This window comes from Hermetia illucens, chromosome 2 (genome assembly GCF_905115235.1).
Source record: "Hermetia illucens chromosome 2, iHerIll2.2.curated.20191125, whole genome shotgun sequence".
Lineage (NCBI taxonomy): Eukaryota > Metazoa > Arthropoda > Insecta > Diptera > Stratiomyidae > Hermetia > Hermetia illucens.
The window spans coordinates 21631640-21648164 of NC_051850.1; the positions used below are offsets into that span (position 1 = coordinate 21631640).

The window sequence follows — 16525 nt, forward strand, 5'->3', positions numbered from 1 at the left end:
CAGGCAAATCAGCAACAGATCAGATTTTCTCTCTGCGGCAAGCGATGGAAAGACTGTTGGAATATGGACACCAGTTGAACCATCTATTCATCGACTTTAAAGCCGCCTATGATAGCATAGCCAGGGTGAAACTGTACACGGCCATGAGGGAATTCGGTATCCCGACGAAACTTATAAGACTGACTAGGCTGACCCTGACCAATGGGCGAGGCCAGATAAAACCAGCTGGATCACTTTCAAGACCATTCGACATCAACAACGGTCTACGACAAGAGGATGCCCTATCATGCGTCCTCTTTAACCTGGCCGTCAAGAAAGTGATCCGTGATGCTGAAGTAAATGCAAGAGGTACGATCCTCTTTAAGTTCACCCAACTACTGGCATATGCTGACGATATCGACATCATGGGAAGAACGACCCGAGACGTACAAACTGCCTTCATCCAAATCGAGCAGGCGGCGCGAGATCTTGGGCTGCACATCAATGAAGGCAAGACAAAGTACATGGTGGCAACGTCAGCACCAAAAACCAACCAACCAACAACATCAAATCGCACTGGTCAAACGGGAAGAATAAAGATAGGAGAATACAACTTTGAGACTGTTGATAATTTCTCCTATCCAGGGTCGAAAATAAACAACCGATAACAGCTGCGATGATGAAATCCGCGCACGGTTGTTGTCAACCAACAGAGCCTATTTCAGCTTATAAAAACTGTTCCGCTCGAAATGTCTCACCATAGGGTCAAAGCTCTTACTGTACAAGACAATGATGTTGCTAGTCCTCATGTATTCCTGAGAGACTTGGGTTCTTAGCAAGAAAAATTGCGAACTCTTGGCCGCGTTCGAGAGAAGAATCCTCCGAAGAATTTTTGGTCCTCTACATGAGGATGGACGATTCCGTAGCCTACATAACGACGAAATCTATGAGCGATACCATGACCATCCGGTTGTGGATAAAATCCGGCTCAATAGGTTACGGGAGCGGGTCACTTATTTCGTATGGATGAGGATGATCCAGCCCGAAACGTCTATAAGAGCAATATCTGTGGTAGAAAAAGAAGACGAGGCAGACCCTGCCTAAGATGGAGCGATGGCGTAGGCCAGGACGCCAGAAAGTTTTTAGGGATATCAAATTGGTAGACCTCGGCGCAAAACCGGGATGTCTGGAGTTCCTTATTAAGGCAGGCCTAGACCGGATACTGGTTATTGCGCCGTTGATGATGATGATGATGAAACATAATTTGTTTTAAAAATATTGAACACGGAGCAAACGTTGCCTGGTTGAAGCTAACTTAACGCAAGGACTGCCTGATTTCAAATCATGATTACAAATAAATAAAAGGGAGCAACCAAAAACTGGCTACCTCTTTCGGTCACGGTACTCCCAAGCCCTCGGACCAAGGCGGAACTGTCCGTCACAATTTTTAAACCTTTCAGAAGCAATCATTTCACTTGAAATTTTTGCGCCTTGCTTAACATTCCAGAATCAAAGTTCAAAAACGCTCTGTTGAGGTCAGCCGTGTAGTGTCCATAGCTTCGCAACAAATGCATTATTCCGTTTGTTTTCTCCTGTGATGAGCTGGCGAGAAATTTATTTGAATTTATTGCAATATGCGGCATTTTTCCTGTTTCACTTTTCAACAGCCCTTAACTACTCCATTAGTTCTAATATTTCCAATATGATCATTAGCATTTTTCTTGTTGTTGTTTTTTTGCATAGACCTGATCATGCTTCGTATTATGAAATGCATTTCTAGCGTTTGCTTCTGGCTAAGGCGAAATTTTACGCATGCATGTGCAAACGCCAGGATATTACGGGATTGTTCTTGTTGGGTATGATGACTCTTTGAAGGATGCGTAAGCCGGTGCTTTGCTCGAAGAGTTGGCTGAGTGCAGTTTTGGTGGTTAAACAGTCAGCTGACTACAGAAACTTTGTTCAGGTGTTTTGCCTGCGTAGCATAGTCTTTGTGATTTTTCTGTCTAAATTCAAAAACTAAAGTAGATAAAGTGACGTTTTCCGAAATTTGCTCTCAACTGAGGTATTTATCAAGTATCCTACTGGCATTGCCCCTGTTTCTCACTGGAATAATTTTGTGAATTATCCAAGTGTATTGCGGTTATGGAAAAAAGTAAGAAATATAGTTTCACGAGAGTGATTTATAGTGTAATTTTGGTTGAATATTTTTTTACGGAATTTTTTTTTCCTCTACTTTTATTTGAAGGTTCCCTCTTCGCCTTCTATTGGCCAACATCTGAGGCAGGAAAAGCATTGATTGAAGGTGTCGTCCGTCGTGTATCTTGCCCCTTGATCACGGCACTCGGCACAATTTACATTGGTGGTTTTCCTTCTTGTCTTTTTTCGCTACTTTTGCATGATATTCCGATGTTGGTTTTTTTTCTTTAGATGCCGGAGAGGTCTCCCGGACAAATAAAGTTTTATACAATCACCCTTGAGTGACTAAAGTGTCTAAAAGGGAATCCTATCTCCACATGGACAGTGGACCTTCTGTATTAACGGAAAATCTTTACGGTCCATTTCTCCAATTTTTCATGTTTTCTGGATAGCTCTCTAGATCAACTCCTACCAACCCATTATGTCATTACACCCATCAAAACTACTTTTCTTATGTGGAAAAAGGAAATGTAAAGGTAATGGATATTATGACGCAAGGAAGATTGTTGTTTTCAGCTCACCTATGCCAAATTCCTCAGAAAAACTATAACAAATCGGGAAACCAGAAGCTGGACGCTTCAGATATGAACGGTTTTCTGTATTTCTTTTATAAAAACATTCGAGTGGACATTTGTCCCATTAGTACCTAACACGTACTACGCAAATAAACAATATAAACAGTGACAATCTGCGGAAAATTCATCAAGGAGCATCAGGAATAAACTAGAATCTATAAAACGATCTGCCAAGAATGAGATATGATGTCAAAATTAGACACAATGAAATGCTTTTTACGAAGACGGACGACTGGCACAGATGGCAGTGGTGACATGATTTACTAGACACAAAAGGATTGTTTCCTGAGTAAGGAAATACAGAAAGTCATGAAACCCGAGTTTACAGGTGAATTTGAATAAGAACTGACCACAGCTATTCAAAATATTAAAAAATAGTTTGATAGAATATTTTGTTCCAGAAATTACGATATACTTCTATGCCGAAACAAAAATTGTACCCGCACATTCATTTAAAAAATAATCTTCTTGTCTATTAAAAATAATTATTATAAATTATTGAAATAAATTATCCCGCCAATTTCAAATCTCACAATGAAGAAGAAAGCAACTGGTTCCCGAAATACGTTTTCTATGGTAAAATATCTGTAGCTAAAAAAAAGAGAACATCTTTTGCTTAAACTTAAATAGCTTCCTTTAATGCGACTACCTTATGACAGTCTAAAGACGCTTATGCTCCGATAAGCATACTTCCATAAGGTTTGATGAACACGTTCAAAATTACTGAATGGTAGCTCCCCTACTCGGGTTTGAACTGCTCACTATTTCTAATTTCTAAAGGAAACTCTCCAATCAATCAACTACGCCTTTGATCTGAATCGCAAAATCGATTGAAATCTCTCAAATGGAAAATGTATCCTTGACATGACTATGATATCCTGAAATGGAATCATATTCCAATCCAGATATTTAAGCTTTGCCCAAATCCCTCGAGCGAAAAAACAAAAATCACTTTTCAAAAACTCCTTTTGAACGTCATAACCCAGAAAAGATAGAAAATACGCTTTCTATCCTTCGCCTCCGCACGCCTTTTCGGTACCTACCCTCGCCAGGATCATCGTGAAGAGAAGAAGAAAATAATAAAAAGCAATACTCGTACATGAAAGAAAAACATTTACGGCAGCAAAGAGAAAAGCGTATTGGATTGTGTGGCGCGTTTGCGACATCCTTCCATGCCTTAAATAGCATCGATCCATTTATCGTCAAGTAGAATTTACGTCACTGAAGGCCATAAAATCCGTCAATCAAAAAAAAAGTAGGAAATTCAGTGTAGGTACGTACCTATAATGCGGTCTTTGTACTAGCAGCGGTGAGGATTACTCGAACAAATAATGAAATTAGGTCGACAGTCGTATAGGACGAATCGAGGTGAAAGTTGTTGATGTTGAGCAAAGCCAAGCGAATTCATGAATTCATTAGGATAATATTGCCAGGAGGCATCGTTGGATTCAATCATGGAAGGATGTTAGGGAAGCCAAAATGCACAGTCGTAGAGGAAGAAAACAATTTGCTTTATTTCAAAAACGAGCCAGATTAATTTCCGGCACTAAATGGTCTTATTCAGGAAATACTCTTAGCCACTTAGAAAGATACTAGAAAAAACGGAATGCTTTCCAAGGACTCAGCTGAAATTTATATCATCACTGACAAATCTTAAAAGTATTATAACTTCTGCATAATCGAAATGACAATACAAGCACTGGTGAGATAGAATGCAACAGCACTCCAGCAGGTCCGAAAAGGATAGTCTCTGAAACCATTCTGTAAAGACCACCAAAACCCTCTTGATCTGTTTGGGTTCAGACGCTTCAGTTAATTCGAATCAGAATGGCTTCCTCAACCATAATCACCGTATTCATAGTATGCATCAATCATGTGGCTTACAAATAAGGACCGAACATGCTCCAGAGGGAGAACTTTACCGAGCTCTTATACACAAACGTATACAAATCACCTACTCAAAATGCCACGACTGTAGCCTTGCGAATTCTGTAATATTATACAGAATATGATGAATAATATGCTGAAGGATATAATAATCGCTTGAATTACATTGAGGTTGAAATTACTATGTTCGACAAAATCGATTTTGTGGAAGACGGAAGGTCCTTCCTTCATCAATCAGAGAGTGAATATAAAGAACTATGATAAAAACATTGAATGTCTAGGTTGATGTCAAGTTTATACAAGATCCAGGAGGTATAATTAGATAAAAATAGGGGTTTAGCCGAAAAAGGATATTTAGGAAGTTGTATAACTACAGGAAAACAAAGCAGGAAATTGATGGAAATTGAAAGATATATTCAAATTCCATCCATTCAAAGCCTATTTGAGGAAAGACAGGAGATCCAAACCGGTATCAAATCGGAAAAGATGTTAGTCCTTTCGGCTATCAATGTCGTTTTGGAAGCAGAGTCTGGCCAATGGTAAGTATCTCAAATCTCCCGCTTCTCATCGCGTAGTCGCGATAGCACCCTGCCTGTGTTAACGCTGACTTAATAAGGCCAAAATGGTTTGAAGCGAAAATTCAGCAGGACATAGTTCTTCTGAACCAAACTTGTATAAATTTACAGCGGTTCTCTAACTACATCGGATTCTCAAGAGAGCAGCCGAGCACAGCAGACATCTTTGGACAGCAGCGCTAGAAGCGATAGAAGAAGAAATCGAAGAACAGAGGAAGCAAAACGAGGGTCTGAAAACCGTCATCAAGAGTTTGCGACCCTGCAAAACTGTGAAAAGAAGGAAAACGGCAAGAGAATTCGGATCGAGAGCCCACAAGTGCCGAACACAGAGAGTAACTCCTCATCGGAAAAGGAGATGCCCACCGACAACACGGACAACTCCGCCATCGAAGCGGAGGAAGATGTGGACTTTCCACCTCTGCCGCCACCGAAACCAGTGCCGACTCTGCCGTCCATATTCAAGAAAGTAGAGAAACCTAAGTCACCGGTAAAACAATCGAAGCCAACAGGACAGGAAAGTCCTAAGGCAAAATAAATGGAAAAAGGTACGTCACCCGTAATTCCACGGCAGCCATCAAAATGGCCCGCGATAGAGAAGGAGCTAAGAAAGAGGAAACTCAATATCCTTCAGGCTAGGAGGATACACCTTGGTGTAAGGATAAGAGAGAATAGAAGAAGAAGAGAAGAATATTAATATAATAATCCGGGAGCTCGAGGGAATAACGCCCGAGGATGTAAAAGAAGACCTCGAGGACCAGGGCCTCCACCCAATCGAGTGTTTTTGATCAAAATGAAAAACCGACCCTCCAGGCTACTGAAAGTTTTTATGCCGAAAAATGAAACCGGCATCTACAACCTGAAGTCGATTTGCCACCTGATTGTGCAAATCGGGCCACAAAAACCTAGAACATCGCAATCGCAGTGCCATAACTGCCAGCAGTTTGGGCACTCTGCGAACAACTGCTTCGCCGAAGCACGTTGTGTAAAATGCGAGGAATCGCATCATTACACAAAACGCGAAAGGAAACAGGAGCAGAGGGCAAACTCCACCAACTGCAAGGGGGAACATCCATCCAGCCAGCTACGGCGAATGCCCAAAAAATCACAAGAACATGAAGAAAACCTTCGCCCAGATGGCATAATCTAAACCTTTTCCACAGGTATCCCAACCAACCAACAAGGCGACAGGAAAAAACGCAACATCACCAAAAACTTCCTTTTCCACAGCGAACCCGAAGCCCGTACAAATGGACCAAGTGCTGAGCAGCATGCAAACACAGAACCAAAATATGATGGAGTCAATGGTGACAAAAATGATCCAAAATCTGTTTAACTCGCAGATCCCTTTAAACAACACAACCAAGAATCAGCATGGAAAGCATTAAGCTTAACATCCTCTGGTGGAATGCAAATTCCGTAAAAGGAAAAATGGGAGAATTGAAAGAATTCCTTTACGAGGCAGAAGTAGACATACTGCTCATCCAAGAAACGTTCCTAAAACCAACAGACCGGCTAAAAATACCCAACTACGAAATTTACAGAAACGACCGACTTATTGGCCGTGGAGGAGGAACCGCAGTCATCAACAAGAGAAATATCGAGCATCACCGCCTGGAAACACAACCCATCACAGGAATGGAAGCTACAGTCATCGTAGCAATGAGAGGACCAGCAGATGTAAAAATTATATCAGCCTACCGACCACCATCAGCAGATAGTTTCCCAGGGGATCTTCAACTGCTGCTCAACGAGGACAAACGACTGGGGAGCAACACGAAACACCAAAGCGGGGAGAGAACTACTCACTTTCCTAAACGGAAACGTTGTAACTCTTCACGCACCAGAGGAACCAACATATTATGGACGCAGCACAACCGACACCATAATCGATGTGGCTATAACAAAGAATTTCAACAACCACATCACAATCAACGTGTTGGACGACCTCTCATCGGACCACAAACCGATATATATTGAAAATCCGCCGAAAACGATCAAAAACACCAACTGGGACACCTACCACCACATTCTAACACAATACACCACAACAAAAAAACTAGAAAAATCGGAACAGGTAGAGACAGAAATCCAAAACCTAACCACCCACATAACTTCAATCAAACAGGAGAGCACAACGGAGGCAGAAGCAAACGACCAACAATACTACCGGCTCCCAAGGAATATTTAAGAAAGAATAAGGGAGAGAAACCGCATCAGGCAAAGAGGAAGAAACAGAGCCGATCCCAATCTGAAAATAGAAGCGAGTCGGCTCACCAACGCCATCAGAGAAAAAATCGACCGATTCAAGAACGAACATTGAGAATACTTCCTCCAAAACTTAGAGCCAGGAAATAACCACTTCTGGCGGCTCACCAAATACTTCAAAAGAGGCTCGAAAAGACGAATACCTACAATTCATGGTCCCAACGGCCTTGAATTCTACAAGGAAGGAAAGGCCGAAGCTTTCGCGGACTCACTCGAACTCCAGTTCAGGGAGAACACCATATCGGACGGCGAATCAGAAGATGAATACGAGTCAGAAACGGAGACACAAGATGACTCAACACAAAGAGAAGACTTGGAACTGCAAACAGACCAATTGGAAGTCTAAGCCATCATCCAAGGACTAAGCAGCAAAAAATCCCCAGGCTGGGATATGATTACAAACGAGTGCATCAAGAACGCACTACGAAAACTCTTTAACCGGGCAAAACGAACCGGGGACTGGCGGAGGTATAAAAATGCACTGACTGCGTATAGCAACACCATCAGGGAAGCGAAACGGAACAGCTTTAGGGAATTCTGTGAAGGGATTGAACAGATCACAGAAGCAATCAGGCTGTACAAGGCTGTAGCCAAAGACGGGAGAATATCCTCTGTCTGCTTGAAAAAGGAAGATGGGACATTCACCGAGAATGAGGAGGACAGGGTACACCTGCTTCTCAGAACTCATTTCCCGGGGTCCTACCCCTCGGCGGCAGGCGACAATAATCTGCCTGACACCCCCACAACGAATAAAAGGGGAAGGAAAGAGAGCTGGAAACTAGCAAAAGAGGTATGCTCAGAAGCTAGGCTAAGATGGGCAGTGGGAACCTTTCAACCAATGAAATCTCCCGGAGCAGATGGCATTTTCCCTGCACTTATCCAGAGAGGCCTAGGAATTATCCTAGAGTCTCTTCTGAGGGTGGTAAGGGGGAGCATAGCACTGGGTTACATACCAAGGGCATGGAGACGGGCAAAAGTGGTCTTTATTCCGAAGGCGGGTAAAAAGGATCCTTTTCACCCTAAATCTTTCAGACCAATCTGCCTAACATCGTTCGTACTCAAAACGGTGGAGAAGGTCATAGACAACTATATTAGAACTAACGTTCTAAAGCGTAATCCCTTACATCACTGTCAACACGCTTACCGGGCAGGAAGGTCAACTGAAACTGCTCTGTATCAGCGGACAGAGGTACTACGGGACGCCATTGAAACAAAAGAAATTGCACTGTGCGCGTTTTTGGATATCGAAGGAGCATTCGACAACACATCGCACACAGGGATACAGGATGCCCTGAGCCGCAAAGGAGTGGGAAACACCCTGGCACTCTGGATGGGCAAAATGCTACAAAGCAGACAAATAGAGGTACAAACAGGTACAAATTCTATTATCATGAACACCACTCAAGGCTGTCCACAGGGCGGAGTACTATCGCCGCTGATGTGGAGTATGGTAGTGGATGAACTCCTGGACGTGTTAACTAATACTGGAATACAAGTCCAGGGCTACGCGGACGACATTGTTCTAATCTGTAGGGGCAAATATGAAGATACCCTATGCGATAGAATCCAAACTGGATTAAGGGTTACTAGTGCCTGGTGCAGGAAGGTGGGACTGCAGATCAACCCAACCAAAACCACCATAGTACCATTCACTAGGAAGCGTAAGCTGGATCACTTGAAAGCCATAACATTACATGATATGGAGGTGAAACGAGAAACAGAGGTCAAATACTTGGGAATCACGCTAGACCAAAAATTACTCTGGAAGACACATGTCGGAAACACTTGTCGGAAAGCCACGAGGACTCTGATGACTTGCAGATCCATAGCAGGAAAAAAATGGGGGTGTAACCCGAAGATACTACTTTGGATATATACTGCAATAGTAAGACCAATGATTACCTATGGAGCGGTAATCTGGGCAGAAAGAACCCAACTCAGCACACAAGCCAGGGAATTACATAAGCTCCAAAGGCTGGCTTGCGTGTGTATCAGTGGGGCAATGAGGACATGCCCAACGGCATCCCTGGAGGTCCTTCTGGGATTAACCCCTCTCCATCTGCACATACAGATGCAGGCAAGGAGATCAATATTCAGGATGGCCGGTAGCATGAGTGAGGCGGGGAGCTGCCTAAATCGAAGGAAGATTGATATCCTTTCTAGGCGGTATCCCGAATTACTGATACCGAGGGACAACATGACAACGAGGTTTCACTTCGATAAGAAGTTTGAAACACGTTGGAGTAACAAGACAAACTGGGAAAGCGTGGCTGCGACATACGGCTTAAACCAGCAACTGATTACTTGGTACACTGACGGATCCCTCACAGCAGAGGGAGCGGGTGCCGGTGTCATTGGTCCAAGGAAAATGTACTTTGAGCCAATGGGCAGGTACACTAGCATATTCCAGGCGGAAATTTACGCCATAGACAAATGTGCCTCCTTTAATCTGCAAAGGAACTACAGGGGGCAGAACATAGCTATTCTCACCGATAGCCAAGCAGCGATCAAGGCACTTAGGTCCAACCAGGTGAACTCTAAACTGGTATGGGAATGCCTTGAGAGACTGAATACACTCGGCTCGTCCAACAAGGTCTGGATACTTTGGGTTCCAGGCCATGCTGGGCTGGAAGGCAATGAGGCAGCGGATGAACTAGCCAAGAAGGGAGCAGGGATGCCTTTATACGGGCCAGAATCCTTCTGTGGAATCGGAAACGGTTTCATGGCTATGAATCTAAGAAACGAAGAAAAACGGTTGAGGGAACTATATTGGGCGGGCCTACCAGGGATGGAGCAGTCCAGGGTGCTTATTGGGGGATACGAACCCATGCGCACAAAAGATTGCTTAAACCTCACCAAAAAGAACCTCCGAATCATAGTGGGAATTCTCACTGATCATTGTCGGCTGAACTACCACCTAGGGAAGCTAGGGATATCTACGGACACTGCCTGCAGGTTCTGTGAGGAGGAGGACGAAACCTCTATGCACGTCCTGGGACAGTGTCCAGCACTTGTGCAAAGTAGGTCGATACATCTGGGAGAACACTTAATACCAGATGCAAAGCTGAAACTTCTGGAAGTGGGGAACATACTAAAGTTCCTAACGGCTACTGGCCTGCTTGAGATACTATGATCAACAGGTACACTATAACCAGTAAAAGGGGCACAATAGTTCTTCAAGGACGCGGTGCGACTTTCCCTTAACAAAATAATAATAATAATAATAATCAAGAACGCACCGAATAACATCGCCGAATTAATCACCGCAGTAATAAATGCGGTAATTCGTCTCAGAACATATCCAAAAGCATGGAAAAAGTCCATCATCATTCTTCTGCCAAAATCGGGATAAAATCGAACCTTCCCACAGAACTGGAGACCCATCAGCCCACTCCCAACAACAGACTGCAGGACCAACTCACCGCGCTCAACATCATCCCAGAGGAACAATATGGATTTCAACGAGAGCATTCATGCAAGCTACAACTGACCAGAGGAGTCCAGCACATTCGCAGCGGATTAAATAAGCGGAAATCGGCCGGACTAATCATGTTCGACATATTGAAAGCTTTCGATAAAATCTGGCACGCGGGCCTCATAGCCAAACTGGAGAAATTCAAAATATCTCATTCACTGGTAAAACTAATCGAATCTTTTATTACAGAATGGAGTTTTAGGGTGGTACTGGAGCAGCACCAATCAACCGAAAGAAGGATAGAGGCAGGAGTACTCCAAGGATCACCGCTTTCACCACTGTTATACACAGTATACACGGCGGACATTCCAAGAAAATTCAACCGCCTCACAAGGATCTCCTTATTTGCGGACGACATATCCATCTTCCACACTTCGAAACAAGTACGCCTCATCCCAGACAATCTCCAGAAGGCTGGTCGCCTTCCACAACGTTAGAATACTTCAAGAAGTGGAAGATCAAAATCAACCCTGAGAAGACTCAGGCAATCTTCATCACAAGAAAAAGAAAGCAGAAACTGGGAAACATCAAAATTGACAATCAGCCCATCGAATGGAAAACAAGAATAAAGAATAAAGAAAACAACGCACCGATTAAAGATGGACAACAATGTCCACAAAGAAAAGGGGAGCAAAGGTGTCGAACACCAGCTCCACCAGCTAACTACATCACCGCTTGACGTCTATCAATATCATTTTGACGCGCTCTTCGCTTTGTTCTTTTTCTGCTGCAGCGTGCGTTCTTTTCTCATCGTGTTTTGCGCGTGAAATAAAGTCAGTGCAGGTCGGTATGTGATGCGTTTACCCTTCAAATCAAATCCTCCACAACTCGGACAAATGAAGCATATCGCAGAAAAATCGCTCACCAGGCTCATAAAACCTCACCTTTCTCACCAGCCTGAGTTCTTTAAGTTGTACTCAGATTTTCTAAAAGAGTACGAATCTCTGGGTCACATGAAAAAAGTCTCAGAAGATAAGGCATCACCTACTGAGAGCTTTTACCTTCCTCACCACGGCGTATTGCGTGAAGATAGTCTCACAACGAAGCTGAGGGGCGTGTTCAACGGGTCCTTTAAATCAAGCACAGGAATTTCACTCAGCGATACTTTGCATACCGGTCCGAAACTTCAAGTAGACATTTTCGATGTACTGCTGTATGTAAGGCAGCACAAATTCATCTTTACGACGGACATTACCAAAATGATCCGTCAAATCGATGTTAATCCAGATGACTGGAAGTTCCAGAGAATACTTTGGACTGATAATCAATCAAGCACCAGCGAGCCTGCAGTGTACCGTCTTGCTACCGTTACTTACGGTACAAAGCCAGCACCATACTTAGCAGGTCGCGTTCTTAAACAACTTCTCAGCGACGAGGGCTACAAGCTCCCATTAGCAATCGAACCTTTTGAAAAGGGTAGTTACATCGACGACATCACCGGAGGTGCTGATACTCTCTCACGTCTCAACGAAATCGCGTCTCAGGTTGAAGCTCTCTATCTCACCGGGTATTTTCCAGTAGCAAAGTGGAAAATAAATCATCCATCGTTCTGTAAAGTCAACTCATCAAGTCTCAGCAGCAACACATCTCACCAGTTCGATGAGTCTACGTGTAAAATTCTCGATATGTCCTGGAAATGTTCTCCGGACATTTTGACTTTTACAGGCCATACATCTCAAATTTCGGCCATCACGAAATGCATCATACTGTCAGAAACAGCACAGTTGTTTGATCCTCTTGGATTAATTTCACCAGTCATTATTCGAGCCAAAACTCAGATACAGGACTTATGGCTAGGAAAGATTGGATGGGATGACCCACTAACTCCTCAGATAACTCATCGCTGGAAGACGTTCAGGAATGAATTGATTGATCTCGCAAGCCAGAAAATAAAACGCTGGCTCAATCTCACATCTGACCTCTCACACGTCGAGATACATGGATTTCCGGACGCATCATAAACTGCAATGGCTGCATCAGTGCACTCTTGTTTGTGCAAAAACTCGAGTTGCTCCTCTCAAACGTCTCACAATTCCACGATTAGAATTATCTGCCGCGTTACTCTTCGTGAAGCTCATCTCACGCACGCAAAAGGCTCTCAACTTGATCAACGTGCCAGTTATCTTGTGGACAGATTCATCAGTCACCCTCGCATGGGTTAACAGTGATCCCACTCGTTGGAAGGAATTTGTTAAGAATCGAGTACATGACATTCATGAAATCTGACCGTCAGAAGTGTGGAAATTCATCTCCACCAAGCAGAATCCAGCTGATTACGCATCACGGGGTTTAAACCCCTGTTAACTCATCAGGGACTCTCTATGGTGGTCAGCTCCAGATTGGCTAACCAAACCGTCTCACCAGTGGCCTTCATTCTCACCACTTTACGTCTCTCATGAAGACATGGAAATGCGATCGTCGACAGTACATGTCGTCTCAACAGCTCCATCTCTGCCATTGGATCATCTCATAACTCGATGCACCACTCTCACAAAACTTGTCAGAGTCGCTGCTACTTTACCACGTGCGGTAGCAGTTTCAAACGGACACCAGACTCCAAACTCAGCATCTCGGCTCTCACTCCAGCGGATTTGGAAGCGGGTCTCACCCACTGGTTTCGTACTACACAACAAGGATACTTCTCATCAGAAATTCGCATCCTTTCCCCCTGTGGTATCACGTCTCACTGCTCGCATTGATCAAACTGGACTCTTATGATTCGGTGATCGACTTCAGAACTCTCAGCTTGAAGAAGATATTCTAGAAAACATCCGCCTATACTTCCGAAGGGCTGAGGATTATCACATCTCATCATCGCCAACGCTCATTCTTGCACTCTACATGGAGGAACACAGCTCACTCTGAACTACATTCGTAGATACTGCTGGATCATCGAAGGCAGAGCCCGATAAAATCATTCACTCAAAAATGCATCACCTGTACACGTAAACGAGGAATACATGCTCAGCAGTTAATGGGCCAACTTCTGCGAAACGAGTAGAATCCTCATTGGTGTTCGAGCATACAGGAGTTGACTACGGGGGACCAGCACCTCTCTCAAATATCATCAAGGACGCGGAGCTCGAATCTACAAGGCCTGGATCGTCGTCTTTATATGTCTCTCAACATCTGCTGTCCACCTCTAGGCTGTCACGGATTACAGCACCGGGGGATTTCTCAAGGCATTTCGCCGCTTCACTAGTCGCCGTGGGATTTGCAAATCACTCACTAGTGATTGCGGTACTAATTTCAAGGGTGCTGACGTCACTCTTCAACAACTTCTCAACAGGAATGTACAAAAATCGCAACATTTGCGCCAAATTCTCGCAAATGACGGGACCCAGTGGAAATTCAATCCACCTAGAGCACCACATATGGGTGGAAAGTGGGAACCAGCGGTAAAATCCGTAAAATACCATCTACAACGAACGATTGCCGACACGCTTCTCACCTACGAAGACTTCTCGACGTTCCTCACACAAGTTGAAGCCGTTCTCAACTCACGACCGCTGAGTACTCTCACTGAGGATCCAGATGATCTCTCTGCCCTCACCCCTGGACACTTCATTAGAGGTGCTCCCCTCAACATCATTCCTGAGCCTACACTGACTGATGTACCTACTACACGACTCTCTCATTTCCAACGGATCCAGGAACGTTTGCAATATTTCTGGGAACGCTGGTCAGCGCAGTCTTATCAATCCATTCCTAAATGGAAAACATCGCACCACGACATCAAAGAAGGATCATTGGTTCTCATCTCTGACGAGCGGTATCCTTCATCAAAGTAGCCGCTCGCCAGAGTTATTCAAAGTAATTCCGGTAAAGATGGTCTCACTCGAGTGGTAGCCCTCAAAACTTCAACTTCGACACATACGCGACCAATATCAAAATTAGTACTACCGCCAGTCTCCACCACCGAGGGCGATTCTCAGCCGCAGGTCTTATCATCAAGTTAAACTTCCCTAACGGGTGAAGAAGGTGGGGAGAATGTTCAAATTTCCCGCTTCCTGCGTTAACGCTGACTTAACAAAGTCAAAATGGATTTCAAGCGGCAATTCAGCAGGACATCATTCTTCTGAACCAAACTTGTATAAGTTGTATCATTTCGTTATCACCCGACCGTGAGTTTGGTTTGAAAGGTCCCATTATTTTTCTAAGAACGCGTTTTTCGGACATTTTTTTGAAGCGTTCCTCCAACAGTAAGGTTACAAACGACAAAATTAAACAGAATGACACCCATTACTTTCGAATTCCAAACATTCATTCCATTTATCAAATTACCAACCATAAGCTTTGAGCTGACACAAAACCATTGCAGATTTAGTGTCTGATTCAGGATGAAATGTCAGTGGTTGTACTCGGTGTCTTGTGTGGTCAAGCTACATGCAGACGTTTTATGTCAATTCAATTCCAAACACAATTTACATCAACCCATCTACAGATTTGCCCAATTTCATCCAGATATCCAAATGGGATGATTCCTATATAGCACAGTCTACATAGGTCCACTTCGACCCATCGCTAATCCAATTTTCAGATAATGTTAAAAATAAACTGAGACCAATTTTGCAGATATCGAAAGCTTTCATTTGATACTCAATAAAATTGTATTCAGAATAAAAGTTGAAATTGTCTTTTCGTGTTTATATTTATTACATGCGGACATTTGATTCCATCAAAATTAGTAACAATAATTTCAAAATTTGTATGAAAGGTCTAGTTGCCTAGATTCGAATCTCGGCCGTCATTGGTATTTATATTCGTCTTTGTGCTCTTCCGACACTGTAGATTTATCACTTGCACAGCATCAAGTGCGATGATGAAGAAAAGCACAGTTTAATAGAGAAATTGAGGCTGCTTCGATGTCCTTTAATTATGTGACCGATTTATATCTTAAGACAGCAACAATGAGGCAGGATCAAGAATTGATGGGTTCAGTGCGATAAAGCTATCATTATCTTCGATATAATTGATCTTTTGAACCTCATGATGTATGAACATATCGCAGGATTCATGAACAAGCTAAAGACTACTGCACATATTCGTCGGTAGGCCGAAAATAACTCGCAGCCAACGTTCAGATTTATCAGTTACGCCGGGAATGAAGAGACTTTCACCAGAGTAACCGTCTGGATTGGTTATTTATTCTCGTCATCCCGAAGCGCTGCGAAAACGTCTCCGACAAAATGTCTTCACAGCGTGTACGTTTATATTGATAAGACGGTCTATTATAAGGTTCGGTACTTGATAGAAGAGGATAAAACTTCAACTTCCCATTTTACAAATTTTTCAAACCCACCCAAAAGCATAGAGCAACAAATGGGGATAATGACCTCCCTAAATGAAGTCACTTCAATGAAAAACTTGCACTTATTATAGCAGAATGCGATTCTTCTAAAGGAGGAAACTGGAAGCCCAACTAAGACCGACTTGTCTGCAATATTACCACCTCTTCCAAAGAGCGAAAAAGGAAGCGCACGGTAGAATGAGACTTCAACTACTGCCGCCACCTTTTCCTACATCTCCAGGACCAGACACCTTGAACCTGGAAAATACCCCAACTGATGGGA

General features: G+C 43.4%; 2 protein-coding genes across 3 annotated transcripts in view; one reads left to right on the plus strand and one right to left on the minus strand.

The window, feature by feature from the left end:
- LOC119647917 (neuronal calcium sensor 2) overlaps positions 1–16525 on the minus strand; it is a 628794-nt gene that overhangs the window by 384347 nt on the left and 227922 nt on the right. The gene's annotated exons all lie outside the window — the stretch shown is intronic.
- Positions 12152–12913, plus strand: LOC119647702. Its single transcript, XM_038048787.1, has one exon. It carries the CDS (start codon positions 12152–12154, stop codon positions 12911–12913), a length of 762 nt encoding a protein of 253 aa, XP_037904715.1.